Below are 16,200 nucleotides of genomic sequence, written 5' to 3'. Positions count from 1 at the left end.
GATATTTATACTTGTACCAACAGATTTTACTCTTCACTGTTTATGCAGTATGACGGTTTAAATGCACATTTCCCTTCGCGGGACACAAGACCAAACTGAACTGACTCAGCTTCAACATAAAAATATTCATCAAATACAAAAAAATCTTTATTAGGCTGCATAGATTTTATTAAACAGAATTTTTGGAATCTGAATAAACATGGTTAGTAGTATTATATTAACTCTGTTAAGAATAATTACCAGCAGAATGCCATTCATTAAAGTATTAAAACATCTTAACGTGCTCTTTATATGTTGTAAAATATCGATCATGTGTGGTTGTTTTGCAGAGTTTCGTTCCAAAATGAGCAATTTTTTAGGATTTTTGACATGAAAGCATGAATACTAACTGATTTATATTTCTGAGATGCAACTACATTTTGTACCAAACTCTCATATTAAACACAGTATCATCAGCACATGCAGAGAACACTCCAGCAGGTTAATGTGTGAGAAACCGATAAATGATACCAATAATGCAACATAGGTCAGGTTAGGAGAATACTGCCAGTGCTTTTCTAGCTTGGAGAGATCACTCAGAAATCTTTGCCACAGTCGGGGCAGAGGATGTCTTCTTTGCATGTCAGGAAACCCCGTCCGACCAGAGACGTGCAGCACTTTTTGCAGTTGAAGCAGTCGTTGTGCCATTGGCGCTGCTCAAATGAGATGTACTTGCTGCCCCCGAGACCTAAAATAAAAGCAACAAAGAGGAGCCGTGAGTGACCTACTAAGGGAACAAAATGGGCTTCTTCACAACAGTCTCATGATCTCTGTAATTTAATAACCCTGTAATTGATGGTGATTGGATACAAGGAGCGAAGCATATGATCTGACAAAGGTTACGTCAGTGTTAAAGATGTCATTTATTTACTTATAAATCAGATTTAAGCAATGCAAAATTGACAAAAAATAGTCTCAATGATTAGATATTTATGTAAACTTGCTGGTATTATCTCATTAATGGAAAATGAATGCTATCCCAGATTTAAATTAAATAAAATTATAATTGGATGATTCAGAAATGTGGATGAGATACAGTAGGGCCAAGAATTTTAATTGAAAGGTCAAAAAACTGGCTTCATTGCAGCAACAGAACAGAAATGTGATTTGTTAAGCAAAATTTAGTGACTTTATGCTTTTTGAAAAGTTTAAGCTTTACCGCTGATCGGGGTGGTGCAGTAAGCACATTTCTTGGCAAACAGGTTGCAGAAACAGTTGAGGCAGTAAGCAAAGTCATCCCGGGAGGTGAACCGCTGGTTGGCCAGCTGCTCCTTGCACCCGATGCAAACGAAGCACTCCTTATGCCAGGGCTGGTCACGGTAGTTCACTCCTCCGGTGGTGATGGGCTGAAAGATATGGTGTCATGTATACTGTCAAATTACATGTTTAGATGCTGATTAGCACTTTTAGATTCATCAGCAGATGGAGTTTGCTCTTTGAAAAAATAAAGATCATGCAGAACAGCATATATTCACATGATTTACACGTAAAAAGACCATTTGTTTGTTTTGATTTGTTTGTATTGGATCTAAAGACGCAAAGCTCCCAAGCATTTCTTCATACTTCTTTATACCTTTGTCATTTATACTGTCTGTCACGGACTGTCTCACCTACCAGCTTTAAGAACAAAACAACACCTCCGATTCCTGCCTGCCTGGCCATCTGTTTCCTACCCAACGATCGCAAAACCTGGCTTAATTTCAGGTCTTTAAAATGATGCACAGGACATCTAGAATATTTTGATTTGATGTGATCGACCATCCATAAAACACAGAGTCTCTGAGATTGAATAATTGACTCAACGTAAACATCATAGCACTTTAATGATATGTCGAGCTTTAACTTTAAAGAAACCCAGGGGATGTCTAAGGGAAAAATCATGGTTCATAATTAACTTAAATGCCACTTAAAATGAATATTGATCTTGTTTTTATCTGGGAGATAAAGTAGCGGCAACAACTTTTGCATTAAGCAAAAAGGTAATCAGTTCTACTTGCAGAGAAGTATTGATTTCCAATTTACTTTAAAGGTGAAAATACAGATGAATGAAAAACACAAATGCTCTCAGCCTCTCGTGAGCATTGTCTGAATGTTGTTTTACCATCTTGCAGTGGTTGCACTGCTGGGCAAACTGCTTCTCATAGCAGGGCATGCAGTAGTTGTTGGTGTCCTTCTGCACGAAGCTCCTGGTGCCGATGGGCTGCTGGCAACGGTTGCAGGTGAAACAATTCTCGTGCCAACTGTTGCCCTTATGCTCCATCTTTTTAGAGCCTGGTGGGTGGAGGGGGCAGACAGAAAGAGAAAACTGAAAAATCTGAATTATGAAAATAAGGAATATAGGAACATAGAAATAAAGAAAATGCACTACTCATATTTGACCCAATCTTTGCTCAAATGACCAAACATTGGTTCGATTGTAAACCAGTTTTCTGTCACTGGGTATGACCTCCTTACCTGGCATGATGGTCTTCAGGCATGCATGGCATTTGGCAGAGTACTCGTTGCTGTAGCAATCAACGCACATCAGCGTTTCATCCTTGGTGGCAAAAGGACGATCCACCAGAGATCGGCTGCACTTAGTGCAGAGGAAGCATTCGCTGTGCCAGTGACGCTCCTTGTATGAGAGATCCTGCCGACACCAAGACATTTAAAAAGCAGAGGACTGTGAGGTTTCAGCATTTGCCTGAAATGCCCTCAAGTCATGAGACCAAACCAACCACCAACTAAAACCTCTTAAATTAAATAATTGAACTTAGGGATGAGTCAAAAAGACATTGTGCTCACCAATTTTGTTTAGCATGCTAACACAAAGTAAACAAAGGGATTGTCATTAGATTTCCAGGTAAACCAAAACCAAAGCATTGGACAACATGAAACTTTGACCTGATGGTGGCACTAAATGAAAAGTCAAGGGATCATCAACATTATTATCAGTCTTAAGGAGGGCATGAATGTCTTCAACAATCCATAAAATAGTTGATAAGATATTTAAGTCAAGAAATTGGTGGACCAACGAACACCAACCAACAGACCAATATTGGCAACCCTAGAGCAATGCTGCTAACATAGCTAAAATTAACAACAGAAGCCTTCAATCCTAACACTGTCACTCCATTGTTTCAGGTCATCTACAAACCTGAAGATTTGGGAAATATGGGTGTAGAAACAGAAAGAGGTTGACTTTCACTGACTGAATATGGGTTAAAATCTTACCTTGCTGGTGCAGCTAATGAGCAATTGGCACACTTCACAGGTGTTGGAGAAAAGTGCTTCATAGCACTTAATGCAGTGTGGGTTTTCCTCCTTCAGGATGTACTTTTTCCCAAACAAGGACTCCTTACACTCTGTACAGTCGTAGCGTTCACTCATGTTGGCTGAAATCTCCTCTTTGAGTCGTCTTTTACTGTAAGATAAAATACAAAGACATTCAAAAGATTATGTAATTGCAGCCAAAACTTTCCCAAAGTATGGTTGCCAAGTACGAGATCTGTCGTCATCCAAACTTGAATTGGATTTCTATAATTGGAGAGCAACCTATTTTTACAAAAGCGCTACAGTATCATCCTAGATCACATGGTCCAGCAAATCATATCATGCTTCCACAACCACACACCAGGTAAAGAATGTAGCCCTTCTGAGCTTCCTGGAAATTCAATTGAGTACTACACACAACAAATTAGGCCAAGGAATGTCCCAAACAGCCTCAAAAGGGGCCCATATTGTACAGTAAATACCATCAAATTTATTAATGTAGATGATTGTGACTTTTATATCTGCAAGTAAAGTATATCTTTACTTGCTCCAAAAGAGCTTAAATTTACGTCTAATGAGGTCTAAATTAGTCTGACTTTCCCTTAATTCTTCCAAGAAACTGAATGGCGCCATTCATCTGGAGAATGAGTATATGAATGAAAGATTTTAAAAAGGGAGGTAGATGGGCAAAAAAAGATTAATCTATATATTGCATTTTTTTTAAAAATCTGCCAGTGGTCAGTTAACAGCATCATTAGAGGTTTAATATTAGTTTAAGATATAGAATTCTTATGCAATCTCTTTCTTGGAAGATTACCCAACCTGTTTAAACAACTGGAAAGTCTTCAAAGGGGAAAAACATGTTCTTCTGTGCCAGTTTAGTGTGCATCTGATTACAAGTATCTATCTATTTATCTATTTATAGAGCCAACATGTCTCCCAAACCACCATACAAGACAATTGGGCTTATTGTTATTGACACACACAGTCCCAATCTGTCCTAGCAACAATAAACATGTTGATTTTGAAATAGTATCCAGTGCTAAAAAGCAACACGAAAGCAGGGCTCTCTATTTATGTCAATTTTAAGAGTAACTGAATAAGGCTTATCAACTCACATGGGCTGAATTTTACAGTTCAGAACACGAACAAACTAACCAAGTGAGGAAGAAGTTATCTCGCAACTCTCATGTTCTGCCAGGTAAACTTATTACTTTTGTCAATGGATGGAATGATGACTTTGAACAGAGCAAAGTAACTTTAATTTCTATAAGAAAACGTCTATCTCTGTAGAGGTGGATGTACATTGATAGATCCAATACTGAACCAACTGTTGTCCTCGTTAGTCACTTAGATACAAAATCATGGCAAAATAGGGTTGAAGCTGAAAAATACAGATTTTTCCTGTTAATAATCTTCCTGCCTCCCTTCTATACCCTCTTTGCTTTCTAATAAGAGCTATCTACGCCCTCTGTGCCCCACACAAAACCTTATTTACACTCTAGACTTTACTATAAACCGGTTATACCCCTTTCTAAACCCTCTGCATCCCTTGTACTTCTATATAATCTTTTCCTGTCTATCTATAACCCTCGATAAACCCTCTGCACCGTCTCTAGAGCTTTTACCGTCTAAACATTCTAAACCCCCTGTACCCTCTATACTCATCTATCTACCTAAACCATTTTTACACTCTTCTATACCCTCTTTCTACCTGCTCTGTGCCCCACTTTAAACCTTACTTACCCTCTAGACTTCTCTATAAACCCTCTGTACCCCTTTTCTAAACCCTTCCATCTATACCTGATATTTTTTCATGTCGCTTGTTTTACACCATTGGTACCCCTTTCTAAATCCTCTGTAACCTCTCAACTCACCTATAAACTCCCTGTACCCTCTCTAAACCATTTTAACCGTCTGTACTCCACTCTTCTCTACTATATAATTTTTCATGTTCCTCTATACCCCTATATTAACCCTATATACCTCTCTATAAACCCTCTATAACCCTGTTGTAAACTCTCTATACCCCTACAGTATATAAGCCCCTTCTATACCGCTCTATAAACCCTTTGTACCCCTATATAAACCCTATATAAATTTCTATACCCATATGATCCCTATAAACCTCTCTACAACCCCATTATAAACTCTCTATACCCCCATTTAAACCTCTCTATTTAACTTCTACAACTCTGTTGTAAACTATACTCTCTCTATATCCCTATATAAACCCTCTGCACCCTCCTCTAAACCCTCTATACTCCTTTATAATCTTTCTGTATCTCTTTAGAAACCTTTTAAATACATCTGTTTGACCATTGCTCATCAATACTGTAACCCTAGAAAATAACTTAAAAACTATTATATAAACCATCTATACTCCCCTATAAATGCTTCATATTCGTATCTAAGCCAATTTCTAAAAAAACCCTGAACACTTTGCACCCCTCTCTAAATTCTTTGTACTTTCTATAAATCCTCTGTACCCTCTATAATCCCTATAATACCCAAAATAATTGTATATATCAATCTATACACCTCTGGAAACCCATGTAGCCCTTCATACCCCTACCTAATCCCACTCTACAACCGCTATACCAACTAAACACCTCTATAAAACCCATGTACCCCTTAACACCTTGCTATAAACCACCTATCTTCTTTCCATTTAACATCTCATTATACACCACTCCATTCCTCCAACTGCATTCACTAAAACCAGATATGGTTGATAAGCCAGCATCTTGACAATACACTACTCAAAGTTTCTCTTCCATTTTGACATTTTTTCTAAAATAATCTGCTCAAGCAACCTCCTCAGAAACCAGGATTATATTCATCAAATCATGAGGAATTCACGATAAAGTTATTTCACACATCATTGACATGGAAGCAAGAATAAAAAAAAATCTCAAATGAATGAATGACAGTAAAGTATAAATAAAAGGAAAGGCGAAGAGATGAAAGAAGTCTTACGTGTCGATGCAGCTTGAGTATCAGATGAGGAGACGGTTTGCAGACTGGGAGCAGAGGTGTCTACTGAGCGCTGTAGTCAATCTGCCTTTTAAAATTAGAGCAAAATGTGATCCACACTGGGGCAGGAAGGTGGAGGCAGTGGTGTGACCAGAGTGGGCAGGTCAGATTACATTTAGACTGCTATAAATTCAAGACAAAATGCTGAAAATCAACAGACACACAAACAAACACACATGTTGCGTAATTGGGAGATTACATTTTTTATAATCAGAAAAGGGCTCATCATATGATTCTGATGATAATTATTCTATGACATCAACATAACAAAATGTCATAATTGACATTACAAGTGAACACTCTGTCTGCCACCTCTGTCCAGATCCATTTTTGTCTTTTTGTAGGAGGGACTGGGGATTTTTAGAGACAGCCAACAGCTCAACAATATAAACCACAGAGAAGTGTTATACATAATCTGAAAGCTGGTAACCTGAAGATTAATTTGAGGTGCAGCTCATTGGTATATGATGGACATTTACATGTTCAATTATGTCTCAAACACTGTTGCAGTCGTTTTTTGGGTTCATACCATTCGTCACACAGATTTGGTGTTTTGGATTTGATATAGCTATTTGGACCACTTGAAAATTGATAAAAAAGACATTTGCGGATTTCTGTAAGAATTGCATTTTTAGACGATTAGATTGCCTAGAAACCACCTTTGTGTTAATATACATAGGAAAACCATCCATCCTCTGAACAAGCTTGGTCTCTACACCATGAACAAGTCACTCACATTCTCATCTACAGGTAATTTAGAATCACCAATTAACCTGCATGCCCCAAGATGGGAAGAACCGGGAACCTTCTTGCTGTGAGGCGACAGAGCCTCATCTTTTTAGTCAATTCCAACACTGTTTATGGACCCCAGTGTGCAGAAAGCTGAATGGGATTAACTTCAAGTGGGCTTGTCTGTGAAGAAGAGACTCGTGGGTACCAAAAGAACCAAGCCTAACTTTAGCGCCCTATCTTAAAATACTTAATACATGTTGAATACAAGTTGAACCCTATAGCCACTGGCTCTCCATTAAAGAAAAAAAAGAAAAAAAGAAACACAGTCCGCTTGACAAATGGTGATGAGTTTATTCAATTTGCTCTATGAATGGGAACTTACTCTATACCGCATGTAATGGAATAATATTCCATCTTGGCATGAAATTAAATATTGCATATGATATTATAACTTGAAATGTATTTTGCGTGACACTGGCTTTGAGGAGCAAAACCATGGGTGTAAGAAGCTGTAAATAGAATGGCTTATTGAATGTATGTGTTCAACATTTCTTGATTAAGTTACCCAGATGGGAACATGTGTAAAAGAACATGTAATTGACCATAAAGCTTCAGTGTTTCTGCATAGTTTTAAATGTACTCCTCTCTAATTACCCAAAGCTGTTGTTAAATTTGACTTTAGGACATTGAGAACATGTAATTACAGTTGTGTCATATTACACGATAACTTCATAAAATTTATTTCAGGGAATTTCCTTCCTGAGTACAATTGATCTCTCCCATGATGATTTTATTCACTTTATTTACTCCAACTGAAATTATGGTGTTTACCGATGGATGTATGATCTTTCAGATACTTTCCCTGAGTAAAAGATGTACTTAAAGGTCCAATGTGTCAGATTTAGGTCAGTCTGTTTCAAGAATATGTCAGACATAATATGTAATAAGCAATTACATGGCTAGATCCCTACACCTGGACCTTTAAAGAGTAACTTAACACCAGGCTGGAAAACAGTGCTTTGAAAAAAGGCTCCGTTATCTTCTTCTTTTCATCATGTTTGATAAACCTGTGTAGTGTTGTTGGGTGAAATCTGCCAGTTAAGATCTACCTTGGAAGTATCTACGTCGGGACATATATTAAACTCTTACATAAACTATTTCCATGCTGAAGCTGAGCTTTTCCTAAACAGCCTCCAGTTGTTGGAAAGCAATGATCTTCTCCTGGCATGTCCTTTATTCGGTTGATTTATTAAGTTAACAGCAGATTGTGACGTCGGTACACTGGCGCAAAGGACATAAAAGGACATAACATATCTGTTTTGATTTGATTATATTTAATTTAATCATTAAATCATTTATAATTGGGCCAGTATGTTATGTTACTAGTTTTTGGAGACTATGTTATTCACTTCACCGTCCCATCACGCAGTATTTGGACAGTAAACTTTGATCATCTGATAGCCCCTAAATAGGTTATACGACAAAAGACAGAGTTTCTGCAAGTTAAAACCAGTTTTGAACCTGCAACTTGAGACTTTATTCACAGCTGTGACAAAAACAAATGTATCTCTTCATTGTTTCTGAGGAATGGCATCTCATGCAACAGATAAATAGCGGCACTTGTTTGTCCTTAGCTGGAAAGTTCAACTGAAATAATCTGCCCATGTGTGACTCCAATGAGTGTCACTTACAGCATAAAGAGTAAAATCCCACTCAGTCAAGAGTTTTAAAGAGTCTTTTGAAGAATTTGATTTTCTGCCGATGTTGGTTTAAATTTAACACACAAAGGGACACAATGTGTGATTTTATTTATTTATTCATCTCTTTTTTTTTTGCATTTTTTTTACGTCCTATTAGGATAATCTAATAGTAAAACACCAGTAATAGGGCGAGGAGATCATGTGGTCGAAGGGCACCTGTAAGTCCTTAAGCCCTTTGGAGAGGAATTTAAAAAACAGGATTCCCACACGTTTTTATGAAAATCATTTCAAAACCTTTCAAGGACACAGAATAACATTTCTATTCAGAGCCACACAAACAAATAAAACTACTGGCACAGTCGGTACACTGTCCTGAAAAGCAACAAGCACCTATCAGCGTGGCACAATCATCAGAGAAAGCAGAACTAGTTGTCCTATCAGTGTATTCTTTATAAGTTATGTTTAAAGTTTTGTTTATCCAACTTTTTACCACCTCAGAAATGATCAACCTCTCCATGGACGGTGGCCATGGATAGTTCACATAGGAGGCAGGTTAATTCATTGTTGACTGTTGTTGAATCCTGAACTGAACTGAACTCCTGATCTTTTCCTAGTAATTCCCATTTGGAGCCACAATTGCAGCATTTTTTAACCATTAAGTTGAATATCTAATCATAGATGTTTATGTTACGTGCATGCACGGAACTACATAGTAGGCTGATATTTAAACTAAATATGACATGAAACATATGTAAGTCATAAAACTTACTTTAAACTACATTACAGCGCTCTCATAGTTTATTTTAATTTCAAATGTTGTAGTATTCTGATAGCATAATGAGTCTTTTATGATTTAATGTACATGTAATGTACATCTATGCTGATTGACAAGTGACCTTGGGTCAAGTGAAAATGGGAGATCCTGCAAAAGTTCTGATGTTTTCATGTACTTACATAAGCCTATGTTCTCTACAGCTATAAAAAAAAGTGAGTAAAAGTTAAGTAAAGTTAAGTGTTAAAGTCTACGTTCTTGCGCATTCAGATGGCCCCTCACCTAACTTTACCCCTGCTTCAGCAAACTTAATGATCATGTGAACAGCTCGATCATTAAATTAAACTTTCACCTATGGACCTCAATGTAGACATCCAGCTTTGTATAGTAGAGTAGCTAATGAGATAAATGGTTAACTAAAGAATGCAGTTCATTGAAAGTGCCTGAGTGCCTGGAGTTTGTGCACCGATTTGCTATTTCACTGAAAAATGACTGAAAGAAACTCCAATAGATCTAAGTATTAAGTTACCAAGTTTAAGCTGTAAAATATAGCTTCACTTTATACTTTATCTGACAGATTGGTGGGATAACTGCAGTAAGAGTCTTACTTTGGTTTTGACTTGCAACCACAGAGACACAGATCAAATGAAGAGATCAGTTATTTAAGAAAGACATCCAATAAATCAGACCTTGCTCTCCAATATGTAGTAACTAATTCTTCACCTTTAAAACCAATAACAATACTAACAATGTGGTTAGTATTGATTTTATATGTCATTATGGTACATATAACAATAGCCAAAGAAGTATAATTTGTGATCATTTCTCTCCGTGTCCTTCACCCCTAACTAATATTATGTCTTTCTAACCTTACCACTAAAGCCAACAGTAAAATAAACCTCTTGGAGGTTGGCTTTTTAGTTCGTTAAATGGGAAGTTAGTCTCCATAATGTGTCAAATACTAAAACATTTTAGATTAGAGTATGAAATCATATGTCTAAAACACAACTTCTAAAGGACAAATTGAATATATTAAAAACCACACTGGATATATGGATATAGACACTCTAATTACAATTTAGCCCACACATATCCATATACATATCTGTTATTATGGTGTAGACAGTGCTTTTATTTCGAAAAACCTGTTTTATTTTGAAGGTCCTCACCGGAAGCTTGTTTTTGTAAACACGTTCAAAACAAGGAAGAAGGCGCGTGTTGATGTTTCGTAATGAAAACAGTAAACCTTTAAGAAAAACGACGAAATGTTTCGGGTTGAGAAGAAGGAGGACGAAGAGCGGCGGAGGCTCGGAGGAAACCCGGACTGGATGTCTCGTCTGCCCGAGGAGCTGCTCGATGTCCCGCTGTGGGACCTGGCCATCCCCGGTAAGAACAGAAACACCGTATACGTGTTGTGTCCACATACTTTTGGCCATGTCGCTGATGTGTGACTGCCCCCTATCTCTCACAGGGAGCCATGACAGCATGTCCTTCTGTCTGGATGTCTCCTCTCCTGTCCTCAAATCAGAGTCCCGCATCCTCAGACTGATTGACAGGCTGTTCCCCTGCTGGACTCGAACCTGTGTGTCCCGCTGGGCAACCACACAGGTACAAACCACACACAGACACACACAGAGCAATCTGGCCTCTGGTGGTGCGTTCAGGTGCTGTTCTCTACCTTGTAAAGTCACAGATTTTCATGTATACTTCACTGTCTATGAGCAGACAAATATATATTTTCTGTATTTGTCCTCGGTTTTTGTAATAACTCAATTATATGTCTGAAAATTCAATAAACAAAGCTTGAAAAGTAAAGATTGTATTGCTATATATGATATGATTTAAATCGGTAAATGATGCATTCATGTACAATTCAAAGCCTGTCAACACTGCACATACATTTGGATATATTTTGAAAAAAGTTAGTTAGTTTACTAATTTTTAAAAAAGTATATACATGTTTTAAAAAATATAATATATAAATGATTAATTGTATAAATGATAATACAGTAAAGTGTTTTTTTAAGCAAAAATCCAAAGGTATTCAGTCAAATATTCACATTTAATTTAATTTTTCAAGTAATAATTATATAATAAACTTATATTTATTCTCTGTTTTCTTTCCTGTGTGTGTGCAGCAGTCTGTCCTCAGTGATCAGTGTGATCTTGGCATTCGTTTCTTGGACCTGCGGATTGCCAGGAAGCCAAAAGGAGGATTGTTCTTCGCTCACGGCATCTACACACTGATGACCGTGAAGGTACACGCTCACACTCAAGAAAATGTATTTATGACTCAGACTCCGGTGTCATTGTGAGTGTGTGTGTGTGTGTGTGTGTGTGTGTGTGTGTGTGTGTCTGCAGGAGGCTCTGGATGAACTGGCTACCTGGTTGGACGCTCATCCCAAAGAGATCGTCGTCATTTCCTGCTCGGATTTCGACTCGCTGACTGATGAAGATCACTTCAGCCTCGTGGCGTTCATCATCGCTCTGTTTGGGAAGAAACTCTGCTTCTCACAGGTAACCTGGACGAGGACTTGTTGCATTAATTATCTTTGATTTGCTGCTCTATATATTTGTATATAATTAGCTTTTGGGCTGTTGTTTATTATTAATTAAAAAACTTGAGTTTAGAAAATACAGACTATTTAATCATGTGTTTATATACAGGACACTCCCACGCTGCGGTCCTGTTGGTCCAGAGGTCAGCAGGTCATTGTTTCCTATGATAACCAGCAGATGGTGTTGCAGCACCTTGAGCTGTGGACTGGAATACCTTACTGGTAAATTACCTGCACCAGGGACCAGTATATTGTATAAGATTAGCTCTCTGGTATTATTTATACAACATATCTGCTGTTACCTGCCAAAACAAGGACACTTATCAAACATTTCTGGCTGTAATTAGCCATATTTTGGTGCTTTGGGCTTTGATAACCACGCCGCCAACATGTTTGCACTACACTTCTCTTCACTACCTTATTAAATGTAAATCAAATCAACATTAATTTAAACATTAAACTGCTGTAAAAAAACCTCATTCATGCCTTTCTCACCTCCCGAATCGACTATTGCAAATGCATCCTCCATCCAAAACCTCAAAGAAACATCCTAGGTGAACTTCCACTAAACCTGGGACAACAGAACTTTCTTCATAGCAACCAACCCACCTTCAAATCACTGACAGAAACACACCTTTTTAATGTTTAGCTTTGTGTTTTAGTGTATTGTTTTGATGTTTTCATAGTGTAAAGTGTCTAAAGAGTATGTAGAAACACTTATAATATAAAATGTGTTATTATTAAACTCATTGACCTCATGGTGGCGCTCTTTGTCCAGGTATGCTGACAGCCCAGACCCTAAAAAGGTGATTGCCTACCTGGAGGACCAGAAGCGTGGAGGAAGACCAGGTAATTTAAGTACTGAAATAAGTTACTAAAGAAAAAGATGCAATATTACACTATAAATATATATAAAGTGAGTGGAGGGGGTTGCAGTCCATAACTATACCACTAGGTGTCACCAGTCTAATTGATTTTTTAACCGTTTGTTCTGCAGCTCATTTCTACGTCAGTGGTCTGAACCTGACAGAAGACGCTCCTTACGTCATCCTCCACCCGTTCCAGAACATGAGGAAGATGACGATGAGGGCTCTCTCGCTGCTGCTCCGCTGGGCGAGCGAGCAGCGGCCCGGGTGTGAGGTGGGCGGAGTCAACATCCTCTGCTGTGACTTCGTGGCCGCCAGTCAGTTCTGCTCGCTCGTGATTGGCCTGAACTACAAACTGCTGGGGCGGCGTGCTCTCTGCTCAACCTGACGGCAGGATGTCAGATGGTTGTTACCCTAGCAACCAGACTGGATTCATCTTTTTGAAGAAAATACACTACAGAAGAGAAGTGCCTTGTGAAAATAAACTGCACTTCCAGTGAAATACTGGAATATTTTCTTGTCAATCAAAGCATCTACGCTGTTAATATTAACTTTAAGCCTTTATATAATCTGAACAGGTGATTCACCCTCGGTACGGTTGTCATGAATGGGGAAATTAGCTATAGAGACCAAAACTGTTTTTTGTACCAGCCTGTAAACATGTTTATTTCTGCTGTGAACTTGGACATTTTAACATGGGGACTTATGGAGACTGACTCACTTCTGGAGCCAGCCTCAAGTGGACGTTTGAACAACTGCAGTTTTTGGCACTCATTGGGACCAACATGAAGGATTCTGCGTACTTTTGATTTTGATTTTGTTGCAAATGCTTGACTATGTTAACATAAAGGTCCAGTGTGTAGGGTTTAGTGACATCTAGTGGTTACTTACTTGATTAATTGCAGCCCCCTCCACTCAGTCTCTCTTACCAAATGTGAAGTTAATTGCAGCCCCCTCCACTCAGTCTCTCTTACCAAATGTGAAGTAGAAACATGCCAAACATGGGGAAAAACTATCTAGAGTCTGTTTTGTCTGTTGGGGGCTACTGCAGAAACATGGTGGTTCAACATGGCAGACTCTGTGGAAGTAGATGTAAAAGGCTCAACAAAATATTATATATTCCATTTCAGAGCCACCTAAGTCTTACACACTGGGCCTTTAAGTAAAAATGAGGACTACACTGTGATATTGCTAATTTTAAGTAAATTGATTTAAATACTATCCATCACTGGTGATTATTAAATCAAACTTGTAATGAATTTCAGCATTTTCTACACAGTGAGTGGACACTTCAGTGTTTTTAAAGGCACAGACAGGAAATGGCAGGTTAGGGTTAAAATGCACTTTGAACTTGGCCTTGGTTTACGGTCAATAACAGATCTAAGTCTACACTTATGAACAAATGAGCCTCAGCTGTGTAGGTAGCTGGTTAGGTAATCATCAACCGGGGCACATAACTCAATCAAATATGAACACACACATTTGTAGATCCCAAAGATACCAATATTGCAGATAGGTCATTCATATTTATCTATTGAGAACCAGTGGTCGACGAATACAGAAAGACAGGCACCACACACGTCACCTGAGAACTCACAACAATTTCCACACAGGTTTATTCAATGAGATGCACCATTTCAAAATGCTGCTCACACAAGGAGGGGGAAAAAAGCAGATAATTAACTTGCTGGGAGTTAATACAAAACTTACTGCATTTGTTATGGCACTGTTAGTACATGAAAACGTCACTCTGTTCTCCACGTTTGAAACCCAAACTGCAGTGCATTCACTGTTCTCGAAAAACAAATAAAAAGCAACAGTGCATCGACAAATATTTATGGCTGAATCCTAAGCATTGCGCATCTTTGTGTAGGGTTTGGAAATTATTGTTTTGTGAAAGCATTCACATCACACATTATAGCTGAACTAGAAAATGCACAGTTTATAAAAAATAAATATCCCTTTGTTACTGCTAAAAAATACGATTTGAAAATATCTTCCCGTGTAAGACAGTTAACTCAAGTGCTATGGGTTACAGATAACATCAGTGTAAAGGAGAAGAAGTTAAAAAACAACAACATACATTTCATAAACATTAACTTGTTTATCTTAGCATTTTGGTTGCTATAACGTGTTGACGACCGCACCATTTCAACAGCTTTGACTCCATTTTCACCTCCAGCAATGGTAAATACTGTAGATAAAAACTAAATGTTGTATTTAAAAAGCCACAGGAAACCATTATTAACACTGATTTTCAGGTATTTGAGTTGTGCATTTGGTATGTTAATGTTTTCAAGACACTTTTTTTTTTTGGTTAAACACATGAAGAAAATGTAAAACTACCTTTTTTTCTTGTAGTTCAGACGTCATTTCTACGTATGATCACAGTCTCTCTGAGATCAGTTTAGTTCCTCTATTCTGGTCAGGTTGTTTTTCTGAGCTGCTGTGTGACAAATCTTTCCAGAGATTGAAGACTTATATTATATAACAGCAACAACATGTGTCTCTGGAATTAGCCCAACTGTGTTCCTCTCTTGCTCATTTCAATATTAGCGTCAACATAACTGCTAGCTAAGAAGTCACAAACAGCAAAGAAATTAAGCATTTATGTTCACAGACAACAAAACGTTTGGAAGCACAGTCAACCTTTAAGGCCATCGTTGCCTTTAAGAAGGTATGGACTTCCAATATGGCTGCCGGAGGGCTTGTTACTGTGTGTCACCTGAGCTTAACTTAGGTTCAACGGGTGGAATATTCCTGTATAGCACCATATAGGAGGGGCTAACAAACATAAACTAATTATTCATAAGAAAAAAACCTATTTACAATGCACCACATACGGTGCATAGATAGATAAAAGTGTGTGACTGCTTTAGGATTTCCCTTTGTCAAGTGTTACGTGTGTGTGTGTGTGTGTGTCTATCTTCTGGCGTGGCCGATGTAGCTGTTCTCGATGCACAGAACAACGTAGGAGCTGGTGCAGCTGCTGGCGCTCTGCTGGAGCAAGCTGCCGCTCTGCAGCGGCGACGACATGCCGGTCACTGTCTGCACACCCACGCGCCACGTCTCACAGAAGCTGTCGACGTGCCGCTGCCCGACGGCGGTTGACCCGTGCCATATCATCTTCTCCGGCCTGGGTTGAAATTGGCAATGTCATTGTGAGAAGGTTAGCATTTACCTTAAAGCACCACTGTGCTACCAACATCATGTAAGCAGTGTCATTGTGAGGAGGTCATGATTTT

General features: G+C 38.3%; 3 protein-coding genes across 8 annotated transcripts in view; 1 reads left to right on the top strand and 2 right to left on the bottom strand.

The window, feature by feature from the left end:
- Window positions 1-159: 159 nt before the first annotated feature.
- Window positions 160-6,411, bottom strand: LOC104926229 (four and a half LIM domains protein 2). The gene is made up of 6 exons (XM_010740041.3): window positions 6,271-6,411; window positions 3,253-3,442; window positions 2,494-2,668; window positions 2,141-2,310; window positions 1,199-1,385; window positions 160-727 (listed from the first exon to the last, which is right to left on the bottom strand). The coding sequence occupies exons 2-6, from the start codon at window positions 3,406-3,408 to the stop codon at window positions 576-578; spliced, it is 840 nt and encodes a 279-aa protein (XP_010738343.1). The 5' UTR covers window positions 3,409-3,442; window positions 6,271-6,411; the 3' UTR covers window positions 160-575.
- zgc:112023 (PI-PLC X domain-containing protein 1) lies at window positions 4,404-13,559 on the top strand. Its single transcript, XM_010740043.3, has 8 exons — window positions 4,404-4,492; window positions 10,693-10,917; window positions 11,003-11,139; window positions 11,670-11,789; window positions 11,893-12,048; window positions 12,199-12,311; window positions 12,868-12,938; window positions 13,087-13,559. Exons 2-8 carry the CDS (start codon window positions 10,797-10,799, stop codon window positions 13,341-13,343), a joined length of 975 nt encoding a protein of 324 aa, XP_010738345.3. The 5' UTR covers window positions 4,404-4,492; window positions 10,693-10,796; the 3' UTR covers window positions 13,344-13,559.
- A 983-nt stretch (window positions 13,560-14,542) lies between these two features.
- LOC104926245 (collagen alpha-1(XVIII) chain) overlaps window positions 14,543-16,200 on the bottom strand; it is a 30,682-nt gene continuing 29,024 nt past the window's right edge. For all 6 annotated transcript variants that reach the window (XM_019260814.2, XM_019260815.2, XM_019260818.2 and 3 more), the window contains one exon: window positions 14,543-16,091. In XM_019260814.2, the coding sequence (XP_019116359.2) occupies window positions 15,878-16,091 (214 nt within the window). In that variant the 3' untranslated portion in view covers window positions 14,543-15,877. The remainder of the gene's footprint in view (window positions 16,092-16,200) is intronic.

This window comes from Larimichthys crocea, chromosome XIX (assembly GCF_000972845.2).
Source record: "Larimichthys crocea isolate SSNF chromosome XIX, L_crocea_2.0, whole genome shotgun sequence".
Taxonomy (NCBI): Eukaryota; Metazoa; Chordata; class Actinopteri; family Sciaenidae; genus Larimichthys; species Larimichthys crocea.
Note: the sequence above shows the minus strand (reverse complement) of the source record. Positions and strands in the feature narration are given on the sequence as shown.